Source organism: Chiloscyllium plagiosum, unplaced genomic scaffold (assembly GCF_037043375.1).
Source record: "Chiloscyllium plagiosum isolate Xiang-an unplaced genomic scaffold, Cpla_swu_hap1 HiC_scaffold_14, whole genome shotgun sequence".
Classification (NCBI taxonomy): domain Eukaryota; kingdom Metazoa; phylum Chordata; class Chondrichthyes; order Orectolobiformes; family Hemiscylliidae; genus Chiloscyllium; species Chiloscyllium plagiosum.
Window position 1 is genome coordinate 49,094,687 of NW_028270152.1, and position 24,218 is coordinate 49,118,904.

At 37.6% G+C, this 24,218-nt stretch overlaps 1 protein-coding gene across 1 annotated transcript in view; it reads right to left on the bottom strand.

The window, feature by feature from the left end:
* The window catches only part of suclg2 (succinate-CoA ligase GDP-forming subunit beta), a 314,651-nt gene that overhangs the window by 143,887 nt on the left and 146,546 nt on the right, over positions 1–24,218 (bottom strand). The window contains exons 3-6 of the mRNA XM_087994422.1: positions 13,140–13,239; positions 3,008–3,098; positions 2,606–2,758; positions 2,147–2,236 (exon numbers count right to left, since the gene is read on the bottom strand). Of these exons, the coding sequence (XP_087850548.1) occupies positions 2,147–2,236; positions 2,606–2,758; positions 3,008–3,098; positions 13,140–13,239 (434 nt within the window). The remainder of the gene's footprint in view (positions 1–2,146; positions 2,237–2,605; positions 2,759–3,007; positions 3,099–13,139; positions 13,240–24,218) is intronic.

Genomic DNA, 24,218 nt, shown 5'->3' on the forward strand with positions numbered 1-24,218 from the left:
ATCTCAGATTTAAAGTTCTGTTCTACAGACCCAGAACAGAGTTAAGAAAACACCTCTAAAGCTAAAAATCACACAACACCTGATTATAGTGGAATACACAGTTGTAACTACTGTGTACTCCACAACGACCTGATGAAGGAGCAGCACTCCAAAAGCTAGAGCTTCCAATTAAACCTGTTGGACTATAACCTGATGTTGTATGATTTTTAACTTTGTACACCCCAGTCCAACACTGGCATCTCCAAATTATGACCTCTAAAGCTACGATAACTCTGAACTCCTAAATTCATTACAAGGTTCTGGGAATATGATAGCTATTCTAAATATCAACAATACATCTGTCTACCTGGTAGAACCTAAAAAGGCGGATTACGGCCAATTCTCAACGACTCAAATCCAGAATGATTGGAATCAAAACTGGACATTTAGCATCATCAACTGTCAGAAATTCAGATTTATCAACAGGAAATCCAGTGAACATGAGAAGACACTACATTTTATCTTTTATTCCATACCTTTTAGCCCACAGTTTTCTTTTATAAAAATCTTTGCACGACTTAGCTTGTTCATGCTGTATAAGTGTGGCTGGTGTGTGGGATTAACAGGATAGAGGTTTGATTCCAGATCATACATAAGGCGCTAATCAGTAGTTGTCACTTGCTTTAAGAATAAGATTGTTTATAATAAACAGTTTTAAAAGAATTTGTTATAATAGCCTAGTGGATATTATTTTTATTCTAATTAGTATAGAAGAAAGGAATTAGCTATTTCAATAATCGAATCAACAATTTACACAGTGCGATGAGTAATGTAGTGGGATTTGATTGTCAGTGCATTCTCCTGTCACAGTCATAACACTTGCAATAGTCTAAGATTGAGCCAGTCTGTTTGCAACCTTGGTGTCACATATAAACACAAGATAAGTTTCCAACCTCATCTGTCACTAAGACCATCATCCATGTAACGTTTCTCTGACTTCACCTTGTCAATGTTCATCTGCCATTGAAACTCTCATCTGTGCCTAATGACCTCCAACCTGGCTGCTCAGTAAAATCCAGGCATTTCAGAAATTATTCCCTCCCATAACATGAGGTTATAAAAAACTCAGCTTCATGCCACAACTTGTAGCCGGTCCCATTCACCTATTAACTTGCCCTTGCTGACTTACAATGGTTTCAAGTCAAGCAGGATTAGCCAATGTGCCTTAGAGTTGCCTATGCCTCAAGTCCTCAATATTCTTTCCTACATTTCACCTCATTTTTCCTCCACCAAGATGATCCTCTTTAGCCAAACTTTAGATCATTAAACTTAACATATCCTCACATGGCTCAGTGTCATACTTTGTTTCATAATGCTCTAGTGAAGCACTTTGAAACATGTAGTTACATTAAAATATGCTATTATTTAAGTTGTTGTGTTGAATGATGTTTAAAAATGTACCTACTATTATTTGTGCACTTAAGAAATTGCATGCAATTTGAACAGCCTTCAGTACAATCACTAGAACGTACAATTTTGAGTTTTAAGGCATGATCATATTTTTAGGAGAGAACTGATCTAGTGATTTAAATCTTTAAGTAGTGTAAAAGATAGTGAAAGCATACGGGTTTTTAATATGTATCCCATTTTTAACTTTTCCCAAACCCCTTCACTGATTCAGCTGATTGAGTTGGAATCTGACAACAAATTAGCAGAATTAAGTTCCACACTTCCAGAAGCATAATTTTTTTCTGCTTTGCTAAAGAAATTTGTGCAACTCAAGTTACTGAACATTACAAAAGTATTTAATAAGCTGCAATAAAAAAAACAACAGAAAGTTACAAATTATGTGAAAGAACATGTAAATGTATGTTTTGTCATACAAATGCATAAAAAGATTAAAGCAGTATAATAAAGCAAAGTAATTTCTTTTGTAAATTTCAAAAGATGTAGTTTTTAAAAATGAGACAAAATGTTTTATAAGACAGTTAACATTAGATACAGATCCAATTAACTTGAGCTCGATTCAGCAAATGCCTGTCTCACAATTGTATATTTTTCCTTCCTCTTAAGAACAGCTTTATTTTCAATCAGAGCAGCATACCCAGAAATATAATTATCACTTTCTACTCAAGGGGCATGTATGTAGACAACTGTCACTCTTTACCTGTTGCTGCAGTGGACCTTTAAATCCTATATTGGTCGCCATTCGAAGTGCTTGATCTTCTTTAACCCCCTCAAAGATATCAATGATCTCCTGAGAGATAAAGCCAATAGAATAAGTTGAATAAAAAATTTTTGAACATTTCAAAATCCTGAGAAAGAAGAATAGATGTCTCATAAATGGGAAGCTACTGGTCAACGTATATGTTAATCATTTGTATTTAAAGCAGATTAAACAGCTTTGGTAGAAATTTTAAATATTTTAAAATGTTTTTGTACGCCATGCTGACAAGACAAAATAGCATTTTTGAATTTAATTTCTATGTAATTGGCACAAAATAAATATCTGTCCCATTCAAAGATTTTAACAAGCCTTTGCGAAATTCCACATGAATGACCACAATTTAATTTCTCGTATAGCATATAGTATAGGTTCTATTATCACTTTTGTTTCCCAGCGTACCTTAAATATCAACTCGGGTTTGGTGGCTGCGACTTCCTCAATATCCATTCCTCCCTCTGGGCTGCCAACTATAACTGGTCCATTGAAGGCTCTATCCATCAGAATAGCTAGATATGTTTCTCTGCAAATATCCAAGGCTTCTGCCACCATTACCTTCATAGTAAAATCAATTAAGATTTAGTTACCCAAGCAGCATTGCAATTTGGCTATTGATCCTAATGGTTTTTGTTTTATTCTGATATCAGACAGTAATTATTTAATCCCTCAACAAGCAATTTATTGTTTAACTAATAATACACTCAAACCCACGAATACATTCCTCAAATATATTTAACTCACTGTCGGCAAATTATGATATTACAACATAAATCTATTTATTTTCATTTTCTCCCTACCGCTCACCTTGTTAACTTTGACACCGTCCTTTGTTGTCTGCTTTGTAATGAGGTTGTATCCAAGCATTTGTTTTGCCAGCTTCCCCACTTCATCAGGGCTGCAGAAACACATGCAAAAATATAAAACCTTTTCCTTACTTCAGCTTGTCTATTTTACCAATTTCTCCGAAAACCTAATCTTCCGGATAACCTAATATTCAGGCCTAACCAAACAACATAATGCTAACACTAAAAGCAGTGTCCAACTTGACAAATCTCAGAATGAAGAAGCTGAGAAACAATACAGGAACACCCATATCCACTGCCGCAAACTGTCTAAGTTTTTAATTTTGATAAAATAGGTCATGCTCCACGCAACACTGTAATACTGTAGCACAGATGACTACCACTAGAAGTCACAAGTGAGCTATGCTCTGGAGGCAATAGTTTGGCACCACCACTGCTAATTTAGTCCACAGCCATCAACTCCCAAAAGACTATTTTCTGCTGACCTTGAACCTTGATCTTGAACCAAAAGAAAGAAGCATGAATTGACTGTACTACTTTATAGTTTTTATACATTTTGAATGATCTGAACTGCCAAGGTATAGTGGAGAGACAGACATAGAAAGAAACAAATACATTTAAGTTGGAAAATTGATGTTTTTCATTGCTAAGCAACATCATGAGACAGTGAATGGTTGAGCAAATGTATAATGCTTGCTGATTTGAAAGTTGACAGAGAAGCAAGCTGGTATTGAAGGAAAGAACTTGAATTCGAAGCCTATTTTTCATGATCATGGGACATGCCAAATGTGGCACAGCAAATTAAGTTCTTTGGAACTTAACAATTGCTAGCAAGCAACAATTTGATTGCAGATAGTCAACGTGGTTTCATCAAGGGCAGGTCATGTCTCACAAACCTCACTGAATTTTTTGAGATGGTGACCAAGCACGTGGATGTGGGTAGGACAGTTGGTGTGGTGCACATGGACTTCAGTAAAGCGTTGGATAAGGTTCCACGTAGTAGGCTGCTGTTTTTACCTTGTTGGAGAAAATGCAGAGGCATGAGATTGAGGGTGATTTAGCAATTTGCATTAGAAACCGGCTTTCTGTAAGAAGGCAGTGAGTAGTGGTTGATGGAAAATATTCAGCCTAGAGTCTGGTTACTACTGGTGTGCCACAAGGATCTGTTTTGGGACCACTGCTGTTTGTCATTTTTATAAATGACTTAGACGCAGGCATAGGTGGATAGGTTAGTAAGTTTGCAGATGACACGAAAGTCAATGGAGTAGTGGACAGTGTGGAATAATGTTGCAGGGGGACTTGGAAAAATTGCAGAATTGTGCTGAGAGGTGGCAAATGGAGTTCAATGCAGCTAAATGTGAGGTGATTCACTTTGGGAAGAATAACAGGAAGGCAGAATACTGGGTCAATGGAAAGATTCTTGGTAGTGTGGATGTGCAGAGGGATCTTGGAGTATATTTACATAGATCCCTGAAAGTTGCCACTCAGGTTGATAGTGCTGTTAAGAAGGCATATGGTGTGTTATTGGTAGAGGGATTGAGTTCTGGAGCCGTAATGTCATGCTGCAACTGTACAAAATGCTAGTGTTGCCACACTTGGAATATTGTGTACAGTTCTGGTCATCCCATTACAGGAAGGATGTGGAAGCATTGGAAAAGGTGCAGAGGAGATTTACCAGGATGTTGCCAGGTCTGGAGGGAAGGTCTTATGAGGAAAGGCTGAGAGACTTGGGTCTGTTCTCATTGGAAAGAAGAAGGGAAAGAGGGGATTTGATAGAGGCATACAAGATGATCAGAGGATTAAGATAGGGTAGACAGTGAAAGTCTTTTTCCTAGGATGATGACATCAGCTTGTGTGAGGAGTATAGCTACAAATTGAGGGGTGATAGATTTAAGACAGATGTCAGAGGCAGGTTCTTTATTCAGAAAGTGGTAAGGGCATGGAATGCTCTGCCTGCCAATATAGTTAACTCAGCCACGATAGGGAGATTTAAACAATCCTTGGATAAGCATATGGATGATGATGGGATAGTGTAGGGGGATGGACTTAGATTAGTTCACAGGTCGACACAACATCGAGGACTGAAGGGTCTGTTCTGGGCTGTAATGTTCTATGTTCTATGAACTTATAGCCAGTAAGGAAACATTGTTACAAGGAGATTAAAGCTGGAAACTAAGTATTCAGTGATATTTGATTTTTAGAAAGGACAACTCAGAAAAGAATAAGTGGCAGGGTGGCTTCATAGCATGAGAAGAAACAAAAATGACAGCAAGAAATGATCTTGAATTGAAAGTAGTAGAATTCAAGTGGGTTGAGGTAGGAAATAACAAGGGGAAGAACACACCATTGGGAATTGCCTCGAGGCACCCTAACAGTAGCTGTTCTGTAGCACAGGGGATAAAGCTGAAGATAACGAGGGCATATGTAAAGGGCATTATCATGGGCGACTTAAACTTGATGTAAATTAGGAAAATCAAACTGGCAAAGGTAACCAAGAAGAATTCACAGGGTCTGTTTGGGATAGTTTCTCAGAACAATATGTTGTGAAATTAAGGATCAGGCTAGTTTGGATCTGGTAATGTGTGATAAGGCAGGTTTAATAAGTGACCTCGTAGGGAACAGTGACGGTAACAATGATAGAACTTAGAATTCAGTTTAAGAGTGAGGAACTTGAGTTGGAAACTACAGTGCTAAACTTAAATAAGAGTAAGTACACAGGGATAAGGGCAGAGTTGACTGGAATGGACTTGGAATGGACTCACAGCATCATAGTTGATGACTTCCCCAGTGGGGAAGGAGGATTCTAGGAAGGAGATAAACTGACCATGGTTAGCCAAGTGAAGATAAGGATAGTATCAAATTGAAAGAAATAAACATAAAATGTGGCAAAGATTAGTGGGAAAACCAGAGGATTGGAATAGTTTTAAAAGCAAAGAAAAGATGACCAATAAAAGAGAGTAACTAGGGCAAACTAGCAATAATGTAAAAATATATTTAAAAGAGCTTCTTTAAATATATAAAAAGGAAGAAAGGGCATCCTGAACATTTGGCCCCAAGAAAGTGAGGCTGGAGAGCCAAAAAATTGCATAGGAGTTAAGTAAATACTTTGCATCAGTCTTCACGGTAGAGGATGCAAATAACATTCCAAAAATACAATAAAGAATCAAGGGGCTAAAGGGGAGGGGGGAGGAATAAAGACGATACCTATCTTGAGAGAAAAGGTACTAGGGAAAATAACGGGGTTAATGATCAATAGGTCCGCTCAACATGACGGGTTATATTTAGATTTAAAACAAAGTAACTGCAGAGATAGTGGATGCAGTGGGAATAATTTTCAAGGATCTTTAGATTCAGAAATATAATTAGTGAGCTGCAAATATAACACCCTTACTAAAAAAGGAGGCAAAACAGAGATAACTACAGGCTACTTAGCTTTGTATTTTTTGTTTAGAAGATGTTATACTCTATTATAAAATGTAATAGCAGAGCATTCAGAAATATATGACTTAATCAAAAAAGTCAGCATGGCTTCATGAACTGGAAATCATGCCTGACAAACTTATTATAGTCCAAGCAGGATAGCAAAAGGGGAACAGGTCGATGTAATATATATTAATTTCCAAAAGATATTTGATAAGGTACTGCACATAAGATAAAAGTGTTAGGGAAGTACATTAGCATAGATAAGAGATTTGGCTGACTAATAAAAAAACTAAGTTGGGAAAAGTTGGCAGTTTCAGGATGATAACTTGTAACTCCTGGAGTGCCACAAAGAATAGTTCTGGAATCACAATAATTACAATATGTATGAATGACTCGTATGAAGGAAATGAATGCATTTTTATCATGTTTGCATATGACACAAAAATAGATGAGTGGAAAAAAAGAAGCTTGGAATATAACATGGAAAAAAAACATTTTTTTTCAATTTGTAAGAATACAGGGCTTGGGTATTATTTAAATAGGGAATAATTGCAGAAGGCCACAGCGCAGAGGGATCTGGGGGAATTCTTGTGCATGAATCACAAGTTAAGCAAGTAATAGCAAAGACAAAAAAAACTGATGGCTTTTCTTTCAAAGGGAATAGATCGTAAAAGTAGGGAGGTTTTGCTAAACCTATACAAGGTATCGGTCCGAACATACCTGGAATACTGAGGTCAATTTTGATCTCTTTATCGGAGGAAAGATATGCTGACATTGGAGGCAGTCAAGAGCAGGTTCACAAGGTTGACTCCGGGTATGGAGGGATTTTTTCTATGAGGGAGGTTGGATAGGTCAGGCCTATACTCATTGATGTTTAGAAGAATGAAAGGTAGAGTCATAGAGATGTACAGCACAGAAACAGACCCTACGGTCCAACTCGTCCATGCCAACCAGATTTCCTAACCTAATCTAGTCCCATTTGCTAGCACTTGGCCCATATCCCACTAAATCTTTCTATTCATATACTCATCCAGACACCTTTTAAATGGTGTTATTGTACCAGCCTTCACCACTTCCTCTGGCAGCTCATTCTATACACGCACCACCCTCTGCATGAAAACATTGCTCCTTTGGTCCCTTTTAAATTTTTCTCCTCTCACCCTAACCTATGCCCTTGAGTTCTGGACTCTCCCACCCCAGGGAAAAGACCCTTGTCTATTTACCCTATCCATACCCTTCATGATTTTATATACCTCGATGAGGTCACCCCTCAGCATCTGATGATCCAGGGAAAACAGCCCCAGTCGATTCAGCTTCGCCCTATAGTTAAAATCCTCCAACCCTGGCAACATCCTTGTAAATCTTTTCTGAACCCTTTCAAATTTCACAATGTCCTTCTGATAAGAGGGAGACCAGAACTGCAATATTCCAAAAGTGACCAAACCAATGTCCTGTACAGCTGCAATATGACCTCTCAACTCATATACTCAGTGCTCTGACCAATAACAGAAAGCATACCAAATGCCTTCTTCACTATCCTACCTAACTGCAACTCCACATTCAAGGAACTATGAACCTCCAAGATTATTATAACATAAAATTCTGAATGGACACTCCAGGACCAGATGGCATAATCTCAGAGTAAATAGTCACCCATTTAAGAAAGAGATGAGAAGGATTTATTTTTCCTCTAAGATGACAGTCAATCTTTGCAATTCATTACCACAAAGGGCTATTGAAGCTTATGACAGTTAGTACATTCAAAGCTGAGAAAGATGGATTTCTAATTCATGATGGAATCAAGGTTTAGAGGGGCAAGACAGGAAATTAGAGTTAGGAGAAAGTCAAGACTGCAGATGCTGGAGATCAGAATCGAGAGTATGATGCTGGAAAAGCACAGCAGATCAGGCAGTATCTGAGGGGCAGGAGAATCAATGCTTTGGGCATAAGCCCTTCATCAGGAATGCCCTGATAAGGGGCTTATCTGTGAAACGTTGATTCTCCTGCTCCTCGGATGCTGACTGACCTGCTGTGCTTTTCCAGTACCTTGACACAGGAAATTTGAGTTGAAGATTAGTAAATCAGCTATGGTCTCAGTGAATGGGGAGGGGAGAATTTACAAGTCTATGTATCTGACAGTATCTCAGTATTGCATGACATTGTCTACTCAGATGTAAGCTGTGCTCAAAATTATATGAGTTTTCTAATATGAACTATGGAACACTTACCTAGGTTCATTTATGTACATTAGTCAGTTTCTCAGTAAGTTAAATCTGTTTTGATTTTTCTTTAGAATGTACTCACCAACAGGAGGTCAGTTAGCTCAGTTGGCCAGTTTGCAATGCAGAATGACGTTAACAGTATGAGTTGAATTCTTGCACCAGCTGAGGTTGCAAGGAAGGATTCTCCTTCATCTGGCACATGAGAGCATGGCCCTATGGTCCAGTAAGACTATAGCATCTATATCTTTACCTATTAAGTGCCCTTGTTTCTCAAAGAAAAGCTTAATTTTCAGAGTTTGCTCAATTTTTGAAATCTGTACATTATTATACATTTAAGCAAGCACCATGGACAGTTTTGGGTGTACAGCTGGCTTTCAGCATGATGTGCTTTAAACCAGAACAAAAGACCTCAAGCTCAAATTGCCCAAGAAGTAATGTGCAATTGAAATTTCTTAATCCTTTGCATAGTTTAGCCAATTTCTGGAAAACTGAACGAGCAAACAAATCACTAAGATTCAGCAGAAACTCTATCCCTAGTGGTTAGCGGTACTTGAAAGAGAGATTGAGTTTTCCAGCAGTGGGTCATAATTCTGGAATTTAATAACAAAAGGTCCCTTGATGTGAAACGTTGGAGTTAGAGCATATAAAGGAAGGGGTTCACCTAACTCAATATATTGTGGAAAACAATGAAGTCAGAGAGCTGCAAGGTCTGAGAGAACGGATGCGTGGTTTGGCCGACCAGTGTACTCTTAATTTCTGTTAGTGGTGGGAGGAGAGAAACAGCACATAAAACAGAATTTGGCCCTCACAGCATAATTTTGTAAGTTTCAAAGAAATCAATGCAAACTGATTTTTCTTTTCAGTCAAAAGCAAAGAACTGTTGCTGTTGTAAATCTTAAATAAATTCAGAAAATTCTGGATGAACTCAGCAGATCTGGAAGCATCTCTGGGGAGAAAACAGAGTTAATGTTTCACGTCCAGTGACTCTTCATCAGAACTGGATTTTTTCGGGTTTGGTTCCTCAACAATAGCTAACTAATTGTAGCTTTTAATTTAGAAATAACTATGCACTTTTCCTCACTGCTAGTCTCTATATCCGACCTCTCTAAAGTGGTAAACAAACAAATCCTTACAAAAGCAGAAATGAACAATTAACAAACAAATGCTCGGCCTTTTAACTAATATTCCTTGCTAATTTAACTATTTGATTCAACATTCCTATCTGGTGGAACATGATGCTGAACAAAGTTCAGGTGTGATGCTGGGAATTGGTAAGAGGCAAGGAGCACTGTCCTTTATGCCAATTCAGTGCCCTTTGCGAATGGCAAATTTTGTTGCATTCCATAAATACAAATCTGATCGTGACAAAGATTCCAGATGGACTGAAGCACCACAAGAGGTGGAAAATGAAGATATTCTTTATGAAGTAAGAAACTGTATTGTTAGAAACTCAGTTCTGGGTGAAATAGGGTGCTGATGGCATTAAGTAAGAGGGAAACTTTGGTTTCCCAAACTTTTATTACAAAGAAACTGAGGTTCATCGAATATTCAAAGTCAAACAAAGGTCTATAAAGGGGAAAAGGTAGCAAGAGGTCAAGAAAGACAGTGTAGAAGCGGAGCTGGATGTCATCACTGTACAGGTAGAAGCTGACTCTATTTTTGCAAAGTTAAAAATCAAACAGCACCAGGTTATAGTCCAACGGGTTTATTTGGAAGTACAAGCTTTCAGAGTGCTGCTCCTTCATCAGGTAGCTGTTTTTGCAGACTGTAGCATCATGGGTAGCATGAAGAAGTAGCACACCTCGTGTCCAAGATAGCTTGTTGGAGAGACAAAAGATAATTTTGGGAGTTCAAACAGACATCATTCCTGGAGATCTTTTAGCTAAATCACATAAGGAGGAATGAAAATCAAATAAGGGTAATTGCCAAGGGTGGGGCCTTCGTCACAGTGGTTGCAGAGGACAAGAAGGAAAAATATATAATAATCAGAGGTTGTCACTTGTCACTGTGGTTAGTGTATTTTAAATGGCAGGGATGAAACCCACTGTTTAGATTCAAACATGGACCTGGGCTAAGATGGACACTGATTTCAGGGGTAACACAATTTCGAGGACTTGAGAAGATGGGGAGGCTATGTGTTTTTATGGTCTATTTGGAAGTCCATTCTCCTCACTTATCACTCTGTGTGAATGCGAATTTCAAATCTGACCTTTTATTTATTGAAATATTTAATCCTGAATGCTGCCTAATTTGTTAATTTTCTTTTTATTTTCTTTCAAGCTGTATACTAATCACTAACTATAAGACCACTACACAGACAACACCTTTCCAAGCCAAAAATTCAAAATTTCACCAGTCTTTTCTTGTGCATTTAGCCAGTATCTCCATGAATCAAACGTGTGGCCATTCAATGCACGGTGTCCTGCATTTGATCATCTCTTTTGGTAACAAAACTATTGTCGCTTTCAATCTATTATCTGTGCAGGGTACCATTAAATTTGACTGTGTCCTCTGAAATATATTATTGTTTTTTGTACAATTTAGTTACCTTGCCATAAAAATAATTTTGACTGGATTGAACAAGTCAGGAATTAAGTTAAATTCTGCAATCATAAAAAACCTTGAAAAATGAATGCTGTTTTTCTCCCCCATTAGCTGCTGCCAGATGTCCTTAGTATCTCCAACAACATCTGTTTTTATTTCAGATTTCCATAGTATTTTGCTTTTTATCAAGTTATATTCTGTTTAATTGTTATTAATTGCAAAAAACGTATCTCGAAGGAAGAATACCATATGACCGAGGTGAAAAGAAAGGTAATTTATTTATGGATTTATTGCTGTTTTATGACATAGGCTAAACTTAGGCAAACACACAAGAATATTTTGAGAGAAAAGGTTTTTAGTTAAGGATACATATAAATTGGTTTAGTTGCATAAATTAAAGAACATACCATACCAATGGGTATATACATGTCTGTGCATATCTTTATTTGGAATTAGGTTCTGTGGTAAAGTTCTGATCTTTTTAGATGCATCTGGGACACTTCGGATCATAGTCAATTATTAGTTAATCATTACACTCTCGAAGCTGGTACACAAATAGCCTCAACAGTGCCACCTTATCGTGGTAAAGAACTATGAAGGTAAGCGGAAAGAGACAAGCTATTAAAATAAAAGTGATCATGCAAAGTGATTATCCTGTCAAAAATAAATCAGGGGACAAAAGGAACTGGTATCAGTAAGACAATCATTACTTTTGAAAAATCAAGGAATTGTTCAAGTACTGTTTAACCGATCTGAGATTGTTCCTGCACTAATAAGCCAATGAGATTCTAACATGTCTGATTGTGCACAGAGTATAATGGCTACTAGGAATTAATAAGCGTGGCTCTATGCACAACAAGGAAGACCAAAAACAGAAGGCGAATTTCAATTAACAGAACAGAATAAGAGACCTTTGCCGAGTCAATCAGTGACACAGGCGGACATCATGAAATGGATCGATTACAGAAACACTGCTTTAATTAAGTATTATTGCTTTTCTACTTGTTATCACATATCTAACAAATGTGCACGTAAAATGGGTCTTGTTAGTAATCAGACTAATAAATGTTTAAATTCGCTCTCTCAAACTCAGTCTATAATTGTAACCGACTTTAGAATTAAAGTTAAAGTATACCCAAATTTCATACTTTTCTTATACACTTTAACATCCTACCTGTATTATTGCTGCACCAGTTAAATACATTCAATGTCAACCTAGTCAAAACCATAGGTCACAGACAGTTTCTACCTTTTCAACTTCAACATAATTGTCTATTATTCTTTCCATGCTATGCATTTTGCACTCGCCTGGATACTACTTCAGTTGCAATTTGAGTGGTGCTGGAAAAGCACAGCAGGTCAGGCAGCATCCGAGGAGCAGGAAAATCGATGTTTCGGGTAAAAGCTCTTCATCAGGAACTGTTTCAGTTGCCATTGTCCTGTCACTTTCATACCATGTCCGCTCATTATACAATTTTTAAACCATCTCTTCCAGTTCCAAAACTCTTTTTAATATAGTACAGGTACACAATCCTTTATCTAAAATGCTGGGACTAGCTGGTTTTCGGAATTCGAAATTTTTCGAATTTCGGAATAAGTGACAGCTCAACAGTGAAATTTTTTTTAAAATTTACTGAACAGCAAACTCACTGTGAGTAACAGGTCCTAAGACAGAATTGAGGCCTGCCAGTGCTGGGCCACGCCCACCCACGTCGCATCTGAGTGACACGCATCGAGTGGGTGTAGATTGGGTTAACTGTTTGCACGCCAAACAACCTTGTTAATGAAATAAAAACTTTACAAAAAACCTTGGGATTTTGCAACTTTTTGATTTTCAGGATTTTGGATCAAGGGTTGTCTACCTGTATTATCTGTGGATGTAATTTCTTAAGTTTTTTTTGAAACACTATTGAAAGTACATTCTAAAATAAAATAGTAACTTACCTTTTAGTTAAATGAACTCCTCCCTTTAATCCACTGGTGAAGCTGCCCTTTCCTCTGCCACCAGCCAGGATTTGTGCTTTTAAAACAATTTCCTTTGCCTCTGTTGGGGAAAAACGAACAGGAAAACACTATGTTTGTCTATGAAGATAACGGTCTACTGTAGCGTGACAAACAAAATACATGGGGAATACCACAGATAATACTAGTGGATCAAACACAGAAAATGCTGGAGAAACTCAGGTTTGACAGCAGCTGTGGAGTGAGAAATAGTTAACATTTTGCATTCAATATGATGAATCTTCAGAATTTTTCTGTGTAGACAGAAAGTGTATTGGAAGACTTGGAATAGAATTTGACTGATTTGGAAAATTAGACATGTAATGAGTTATTAATTCTTTGTATAAAACAGAGACAGAAATAGTCCATATAATTTTCATTATGGTATGTCAAAAGCCAAAGGATACGCATAGATCTCCATTGGACCCTTCCACTGTGTAGTACTTTCAGGGGACTTTTAAAAACTTCACCTTAAGTCAATAAAATAAATATGCATTTGTATTTTAGATGCAAGGGTACTATTAGTCACATTATAAAAGCAATTCAATGTAAATGTTTAATTTACTAAGTAATAGATTCCTTTATCTCCAATATTATTAGGAAATGGTGCTACATATTTTTTGAAGTCTTTTGTTAGCAAAGTATAATCTGGTTATTAACACCTACTGATTGACAGTGATTAAAAATACTTTATTTGTACTAAACCCATTTTCAATTCAATTAAATACACCAGAGTTGCAACTTCAATAAATAATGACTCATTTTTTAAAAGCAATTTAAAAAAAAAACTTTTAAAGTACTGCCTAATTGCACTTTTTCAAGACCAATTGTGAACTTGGAAACATGCAAATACACTTGAGTGGATGCCCAGAAATAAAACACTGATTAGAACAGACACAAGTTTGCTCTTTTTAATTAGAATAGATTCCCCACAGTGTGGAAACAGGCCCTTCAGCCCAACAAGTCCACATCGACCCTCCGAACAGCAACCCATCCATAGCATTCCTCTACATTTACCCCTTCACCTGACACTATGGGCAATTTACCTAACCTGCACATCTTTGGACTGTAGGAGGAAACCGGAGCACCCGAAGGTAACCCATGTAGACACAGGGAGAATGTGCAAACTCCACACAGACAGTCGCCCGAGGCTGGAATCGAACCTGGGAGCTGTGAGGCAGCAGTGCTAAGCACTGAGCCACCATGGCCCCCTCTTTTGGTAGTTGCACCACAAGCAGAAGCTCTACCCTTAGCATATTCCTTCCTGATAAGTCAAATTGAGAGTTTCAAATGACTTACTGTTGTAAGTGCTCCTTGTGTTTTAGTTCGCTATCACATTAAGAGGAACTGTCAAACGACAGCATTCTTTTCTCCATGAAATCAACAGGCAGTACTGGCTCAAGCATAAGAATTGCTGGGGTGATCAAACAATACTACAGGTTATATCAATTGAGTTATATCCTTTGCTCTGTACAAAATGACTAACTTTGGGAAAACATAACCACATTATATGCATGTGTCGTTTTACTATTTAAGAATCAGTCATTTTAATTGTACTGCTTTAATCCTGAGTGGGTGACTTTGATTAAAAAGTCTAATACGAGGAAATATAATGGAAGAGTTGATTGTTAGCCATGATTGGACTAGCAACCTGAGTGGTGCTATGTATGACATCTCCTACACAGTTTCTTAATGAAGTTGTGAACGTTTGAAAAAAAATAATTTTTCACCAATGTTTTAATTTGTGTTTTTATAAAGTGTAATACAAAGGAGATTTCAATATGGCTTTGCAATAATTTATCAGTAAGGATCATTTTGCACAAAACTTAAACAAGTTTCAGCACTTTTAATATACTGGCAGAATACTTGCACAGAAAGACCCTTATGGTCATCAATAAGATTGCTCTGCAGAAGCTGCACCTTGTTTTGTAATTACTACAAGGCCTGTCATTTGCAGAACCATGGATAGGGCTCCAACTTCGATCCTTGTAAGCCAGTGCGGAAATATTTTTCAGAGGTTTAGTTTTGCAGTAAACAAAACCCTGGACTTCTGAACTCGAGTTCAAAAAGTGAACTCTAATCCTAATGCACACAATACATTGATTGATAATTTATTTTCAATGTACACAAAAATGTTATGAAACAATAATTTAACAAGAGTCATTGCATATTTTAAAAGTTCATCATAGGAAAATGTGGTGTTATGAAAGAATGGAATTCATAAACTAATGAACATCTGTCATATGAGTCAATACAGCTAAAATCTACCCTGGGAGTTATGATTACTCAGACAATGCAGTGCCTACAGCAAAATGAACAACTGTTTCCTGCTCAGTCACCCTGTTTATTACTTAATTACAGCATCAGTCACAGCACAAAACTTGGGGAAAGTGACAAAGACATTAACTACAACACCACTTATGAATGACTACAGAAGACTTTTAACATTACATTACATATTACATCCAAAGGTACTGTACATAAATTTATAGAATTACAATGTGCAGGGGATTTTTTTATCGCTAGTTTTAACATGATCTTCCTTGTTTTATGATTGCAATTCAACCTCTACATGCATTATAGTATAAGCTGCTGTTCCTTTCGAAAATGAGATAATCACCTGGGCATTGCACCTTGATAGATCACTTGATCTTCTGCTATTCCAATGCATAATAGCCCCCCAGATTTTTGTCCAAAATAGGCAGCACCAAAATAAAATATAACAGGAATAAGCTTAACACAGCATTAGAAAATGCATGAGAAACAGTTTTCCTGTGGATGCTAAAGATCATACAAATCTATACAGTGTTACATTATTCCTCATTTTCAACAAATATTATTGGACGACAGTTGAAGAGGAGATTTCTGAGCAATATGATCTCCAGGCTAGATTTGTGCGGGGGGGGGGGGGGGGGCTGCTACCAATTCAAAATGCTCACAGGTTTAACTTCTAATAATGAAGTTAATAGCATATGATGGAATTACAACAGTAAAAAATAATATGAGTGATTCAAGGATCATGTCACAAGAAGTACAATAAATATCAACAAGAAATCCTCACTGTGTTGGAAGACTTTTAAAATTATATATTATAGATTCTGTATCATTAGAAGAACAGAGCATTGTGACACACTTCCCACGTATCACCGGTTGACATAGTAAAAAGGTAAAAAAAACATATTAATGATTGAAGTAAAGGATTTCTAGTTGTCTCCCTCAAATTCCTCCAGAAATCATTATTAGAACATCACTGTTGAACAGATATTGTTTCTATAAATTAGTTAACTACAGACAAAGTGTACATTCCATTTAGACAGTTGTCAAGTTTAATAATAAAATTGGTGGTTATTTAAAGGCTTGGTTATTAGTACAATAATCTTTGGTGAATTTATTACCTTTATGTGGTGACACTAGACAATTGGGCTGTCCCACAATTCACAGTAGTAGCATACGTTTAATGGCCATCAACTTGGCTACTTAGACCAAAAGAATTCCCCAAATCTTTTTAAAAAGTTCAACTGCAATCACCCTAACCTTTTGATGCACTATGTTCTTCAAAAGTTGTTTGAATAAAATCAATGGGAATCAGGCTGCACTTTTAATTAAACTGTAGATTCTCATTTCATTACTGAAACAAAGTAATGACTTTGTACTAAATTAGTCAACAAATACCATCAGAACAGGTTGTATCACTGGCAAATAAATTAAACAAGAAAGCAACGATGTGCTTGCTGAGTGTAGGCCATGCTTTACCCAAACACACAACACAAAGTAAACATATATATTTAAAAAGTTGTGTCTCTTGCAATTTAGTCTTATGAGATACAAAAAATAAGGTTATCGCATAAAATGCATTTAGAACATTTTATCCAAATGAATCAAATAAAGAAGGACCTATTCCCCATGAACAGGGATCAAGGTTTTCAGAATGAATTGCATAAAACTGGGGAGAAATTGAAAAGCCATTGAAAATGACATATTTCCTGTAAATTTATAAAATGAAGTTGCCAGAAAGTAAAATGTTGTTGGTAGAACCAAAATTAATGAAATAAAAACAGCGAAATATAAACTGTTGTTAGGAGTAGGTACATTTTCAGCAAATTGAATAGTTCACATGAAGTTGGCACAAGTTTCCTTTTCATTCACTGTAAGCTGGGAAGCAGAACAGGTAAACTCAAATAAAAAAGACAAAGAACACAAATTAATTGTTAAATAATCAAGTTTCTTGATAAGCCAAATTAGAAAGTAGGATTGTGAATGTGTAGAGTGTATTAGTTAAATTACTCCAGAAATAACATCTTCAATTCAGGAACGTTTTTCAGAAGTCCCCAGTTGTTTCTTACTAGTCGCAGTCTGATCAGTTTTTTTGCTGTCGGTTTGTACGCTTGCTTTCTAATAGTGCTGATGTGCTGCTGTTTTGCTTTGAACTAACCAACAAAATTTAGTAGCCAAGGTATGAGTACACAATACAATACTATAAACTTGGATGTGTACAACATAACATATAGTACATTACTGTTGATTCTGCCATGACATTAGTAATCCTCTTGAGTTTAACCTCCCCTGTGTAAATAAAGGAGGGATGTGGGGAGATTTATAGATTTGGGATAGGTTTTGAATTGTAGATAGCAGAGGTAAAAGAGCAGAGGTTGAGAGGGAAGGAGAAAGCAGACAGCACAGAGAGATGGCTGGCAAAAGAGAGATAGGGGAGCAGACTACTGTTAGGGAAGAGCAGGAGGCTAGGAACAAAGGAAAGGTGAGGAGAAATGAGTAGGTGAAAGTTAGCACTGAAGAGAGGGAAAGAAGCTGTTGGAGGGTGCAGAAAGAGAGGCATCAGGAGGACAGGACAATAGGAGGAAGAGGAAGACAGTTGATAATGAGAGAGAGAAATAGACAGAAGGGTAGTGAAAGGGGTATGAAAATATAAGGGGACGAGATGGAGAGAGGTGGCAGTGCAAGATAGACAGGCAACACTGCAGGAGGGACGGCGACAGATGGGGGGATGGAATGGTAGACAGAGGGGTGGGGACGTCAGGGAGACAGGGAGTGGACAGCTGGGAGAGAGGTTTGAGGGAGTGACATGAGGACGAAGGGATGGCAGTAGGAGGTGGTTGACAAGATAAGGAAGTGACGGAGAGAAATATGAGGGGATGCAAAGACAGCACACAGAGGGACAACACGAGTGGGAGAGCTGCTAGCATGAGAGGAAACATGTGGCGGGGGATGGCAGCATGAGTGGGAGGGATCACAAAGCGAAGGGAACAGGATGGGAGGAGGTTGAGTAATGGAGAAGAGGAACAAAAATTCCCAAGTGTGACTCCTGCTACATTTTCATTTTCCCCAGTTTCTTACATTCACTGAGCTATACTCAAACAATTTTACATCTAATTGCAGCAATACAAAGATGTGAAATTTATTTATACTTCAACTTCCATTATCAGTTCAACTGCATGGTTTTACACGGTCAGATTTATAAAAATGCAGTCTTCATTTAATGCTCAGAGGAAAGACTTTAATGCACAAATTTCCGTTTAAAAATGAAGAAGTTCTGCAAGCACATACATGCACATACCAACTTAAATATACAACACAAGTAAAAGATGAATGGTTATTTTTGCTCAAACCTTCTTCCAAAATTGCAGTGTCAAAGTAGTCTGTGCAAGCAAAACAAGTACACTGTTAGTAAAGTGGAAGCAAGATGCCTTTGCTCATCAGGGTGGTGATAACTGCGATATTCTGAACTCCATTTCTACCTTTTCCTGATAAAAGACGAACAATATATAACTGAAGGCTTTATCAGCAAGTAAATTAAAACGTCTAAAGCACTGTTTCTGAATTCTTCTCTCCACTGTAAATGCAATATTTCATGTTGTTTCTAGTCACCAGTGAACTAGAATCTGCTTTTTTTTCCCGTAAAAACATCTTTATAAAACTGGCTTCATTACCAGCTGAGAATGGGTTTGATTAGCAAGTCATTGAACTTTGTGTAAAGAATTTTTCAGCTTGATATTCTCTTTGATTTTGCTTTTCAGAATGGTATATAAATCTTGCTGGAGGTTACGGATGAGCTTATGCCGTCTGCCATTTAATTAAGCGATAAACCATTCTACCAAGGGAGTATACAAAGAAATCAGCCTCAAGCAACTACAGTTAAAAAAATCTGCCAGTGTTAAGGGACTTTATTTTCTCAATGTCATGGTTCACTGGTTAAAAAATACTCAGACAAAAATGTAAGCATCACAAAATTTTTAAAAAAAGTCGGTATAATAGCCACAGAACTTTAACAAGATCTGAAATTCCCAGTGCAAAACAGAAAACACTAACATGACCCAGATTAGCATTAAGTAGGGACAATTATGTTTTTGTTGTACTGCACTTAGAGTCATAGAGATGTACAGCATGGAAACAGACCCTTCGATCCAATTTGTCCACGCCAACCAGATATCCCAACCCAATCTAGTCCCACCTGTCGGCACCCGGCCCATATCCCTCCAAACCCTTCCTATTCATATACCCATTCAGATACCTTTTAAATGTTGCATTTAAGAGCCTCCACCGTTTCCTCTGGCAGCTCATTTCATACACGCAACACTCTCTGCGTGAAAAAGTTGCCCCTTAGGTCTCTTTTATATCTTTTCCCTCTCACGCTAAACCTATGCCCTCTAGTTCTGGACTCCCCAACCCCATGGAAAAGACTTTGTCTCTTTATCCTAACCATGCCCCTCATGATTTTGTAAACCTCTATAAGGTCACCCCCTCAGCCTCCGACATTCCAGGGAAAACAGTCCTAGCCTATTCAACCTCTCCCTATAGCTCAAATCCTCCAACCCTGGCAACACCTTTGTAAATTTCTTTCTGAACCCTTTCAAGTTTCACAACATCTTTCCGAGAGGAAGGAGACCAGAATTGCACGCAATATTCCAACAGTGGCCTAAACAATATCCTGTACAACCGCAATATGATCTCCCAACTCCTGTACTCAATACTCTGACCAATAAAGGAAAGCATACCAAACACCTTCTTCACTATCCTATCTACCTGTGACTCCACTTTCAAGGAGCTATGAACCTGCACTCCAAGATCTCTTTGTTCAACAACACTCCCAAGGACCTTACCATTAAGTGTATAAGTCCTGCTAAGATTTGCATTCCCAAAATGCAGCACCTCACATTTATCTAAATTCAACTCCATCTGCCACTTCTCAGCCCATTGGCTCACCTGGTCTAGGTCCCGTTGTAATCTGAGATAACCTCCAACTTTGGTGTCATCTGCAAACCAACTAACTATACCTCTTATGCTCACATCCAAATCATTTACTTAAATGATGAAAAGTAGTGCAGCCAGCACCGATCCTTGTGGCACTCCACTGGTCACAGGTCTCCAGTCTGAAAAACAACCTTCCACCACCACCCTCTGTCTTCTACTATTGAGTCAGTTCTGTATTCAAATGGCAAGTTCCCCCTGTATTCCATGAGATCTAACATTGTTAACCAGTCTCCCATGGGGAACCTGGTCGAATGCCTTACTGAAGTCCATATAGATCACGTCCACTGTTCTGCCCTCATCAGTCCTCTTTGTTACTTCTTCAAAAAACTCAATCAAGTTTGTGAGACATGATTTCCCACGCACAAAGCCATGTTGACTATCCCTAATCAGTCCCTGCCTTTCCCAAATACATGTATATCATGTCCTTCAGAATTCCCTCCAACAACTTGCTGACCAGCAATGTCAGGCTCACTGGTCTATAGTTCCCTGGTTTATCCTTACCACCATGCTTATACAGTGGCACCACGTTTGCCAGCCTCCAGTCTTCTGGCACCTCACCTGTGACTATCTCAGTAAAAGGCCCAGTAATCACTTCCCTAGCTTCCCACAGAGTTCTAGGGTACATCTGATCAGGTCCTGGGGATTCATCCACTCTTATGCGTTTCATAGAGTCATAGAGATGGACAGCATGGAAACAGACCCTTCGATCCACAATCGAAACACAAATCTGTCATATACAGTTCAGCAAGTGCTATCTATGCTAGAGCCAGCAACCAAAATAACTTGGGAGGACAAGTGCCTTCGGGGTTAGCATGACTCCGTTAACAAACAGGTACATATAATTACTGCATGGATGGGAAATGGCTCCTTTTCTTTAATTCATACCTATGCAGTATCAAGATGTATGACTATTTCAATCATATATCACAACTACAATTTGTGCTATGGGAATATTTAAATACAGTACGAGCATGCAAATTTTAAAATTAATTTAAATTACAAAACTAAAAAATTGTGCACTGCAATAGCAAACATATTTGAAAGAAATTTACCATCATTGGTTTTTATAAATAACATGTGCAAATCTTCAAAATTGTCAATACTTCATGCATGAATGAAAAGGCTTCAATTTTCAAGTGTTTAACCCTCATTTACAAATGCACTTTGATATATGTGCTATTTCTAAAATGACAGTTGACTTTATCGGTTTTTTTTCAATAGCACAATTGTTCTCTGCATGCTTTCAGAATTAAAAAAAAAGAAGTCAAATCATTGGAAATAATTTTTGACTTTGACCATAATCTAAATAACTTTAACATCATTGGCTACACATTTCCCAATGATGATGCACAAAATTGTCAAATCACTGCTGGCTTTAGACCACTGAGAACCAGGTAAGCTTTTAGTGATGTATTATAATTCACTTTTCAAGGCTTTCTGCATTATTTGTGTTGAGAATTCAATCAACTGAGAATTGGAGAAATTGGGAATTGTTGCAGAAGAGGAAAATAGCTAGGCAGCCATTTTGTACCCTGTATAAACTAGTTTCCATTAACATCGAAGGTCAAACTGCTTCTTCATGGCATTGAACCAATGTATTATAAAGACAGTTCTGTTGAGGTAATTCGGAAAAGAGGACTCGACTTCTATTTGCCTCTAGCTGCAAAAGTACATGTTAAATTCAATAAATGGCCTTGATGGTAACTATTATAACTCTCCACATAATTACATAACAGCAGAAATGTGTAACGAACCTTGGCAAGGCAACCAAGCCAGTCACAGCTTGAAGCAATGCACTGCAAAATGCAAATTTCCCAGTCAGTGTCTTGTTATAGCAAAATCAACAACTCCCTGAAAGTGGCTACGCAAGTAAATAGAGTGGCAAAGAAGGCATATGGAATGCTTGCCTTTATTGGTCAGGGAATCGAGCACAAGAGTCAGGATGTCATGTTGCAGCTTTATAAGACTTAGGTTAGGCCACACTTACAGTATTGCGTTCAATTCTGATCGCCACATTACAGGAAGGATGTAGACTTTGCAGAGGGTGCAGAAGTGGTTTACCAGGATACTGCCTGGATTAGCAGGTATGAGGTATAAGAAGAGTCTAGGAAAAACTCTGGTTGTTTTCTTTAGATGGCGAAGGCTGAGGGGAGACTTGTTAGATGACTTTAAAATTATAAGATGCATAGATAGGCTTGACAGTCAGAATCTTTTTCCCCAGAGTTAAATTGTCTAAAACTAGGAGGCATACATTTAAAGTGAGAGGGGGAAAGCTCAAAAGGAGATGTGAAGGATAAGTTTTTTTTACACAGAGTGGTAGGAGTCTGGGGCGCACTGCCAAGTGTGATAGGGGAAGCAGATACAATAGGGGCATTTAAAGGACTTTTAGGTAAGCACATGAATATGCAAGAAATGGAGGGATATGGACTAAGGGCAGGCAAAAGGGATTAGTTTAATTTGGTGTCATGTTCGGTACAACATTGTGAGTCAAAAGGCCTGTTCCTGTGCTGTACAGTTCTATGTTATGAAGAATATAAAATCAGAAAGGGTCATTCAACCCTCCAGCCTCTGCCTCAACATTCTTCATGTCAGCTTTTTTCAGAGAAGGATCTCATTACTCAGACAGACGTTTAGGAACAAGATGAAAGATCCAAAAGAAAGCACAGTCATTTAATTGCCAATAGCTTCATTCCTTTCTAAAACCAGGTTGTTGTGAGTGCATTTCACACTCTGTAATTTCTTCTTTCGAGGACAATGTTCCATAACCAAAAACAAGCAATTACAATCGCAATACCCCAGAATTTTAACTGCAAAGCAAATTCTAATCATAGCAGAATCGTGCAAAATAACCAAAGGAAGATTGTTTGGTTTAAAATTTAAACAAAGCTTGAAAGTTATCGTCAATCATCAGTAATTGGTATATTCTGCATGGCAATGCTTTTATTAATTAAAGTTCACTACCTTGACAGTGCCGGATCTCTCACTTCTGCACAGGAATGTCTGCCTGAAGTATTTTGAAAATTTGAGATTTTGAGAATTGAACGCATGTCTTTCTGATACAGAGTTGAGAGTCTAGGCTGACAAAATAACCAGTTTATTGTTGGCACTACACAGAAATTCAAACGTGACAGTTCCAACAGAGCTTCATTTTGGTTGACACACAAAAGCTGAATGTTTTCAACTCTTGGGTAACCAGTCCTCTTCATCACAAACACTCAAAACAAACAATTTGTACACTGACTTGGAGGTGATGGCAAAAAATACTTTCTAAAATTTATTATATGTATGCTGATTCATGCATATACTTTAGATCTTGTATGTTCCCTTGTATCGAAACACATTGCTGAGATAAGTATTTCTTTCATTCCATTGGAGTCCAAAATACCTCAATGTAGAAAATAACTTAGTCTCAATTGGTGTTTGTTGCTAATTCTTAGTGATTCTTGAGTATAGGAAATGTTAATATGTCTTTTGTGTAAACAAATGTGTAATCAACATGGTTTAGTAGATGAGCTAACATAAATAATACCGAAAGGATGATTTTGTAATCTCAGATGATCAGTTTCATCACTGAACTGTTTTAAACTACATACTGGTGTAACTGAAGTGCTCTTGAACATATCCAGACTCTAAATTGGCAATTTAGGGGTAATTATTAGAAGCAGATCAGAATAATGATAGTCAATGATTTCAGGCTGGTTCAAGAAAGTTCAAAGGCCAACTGAGAGAATTCTTTGGTAAAAAAACAAGCACCAA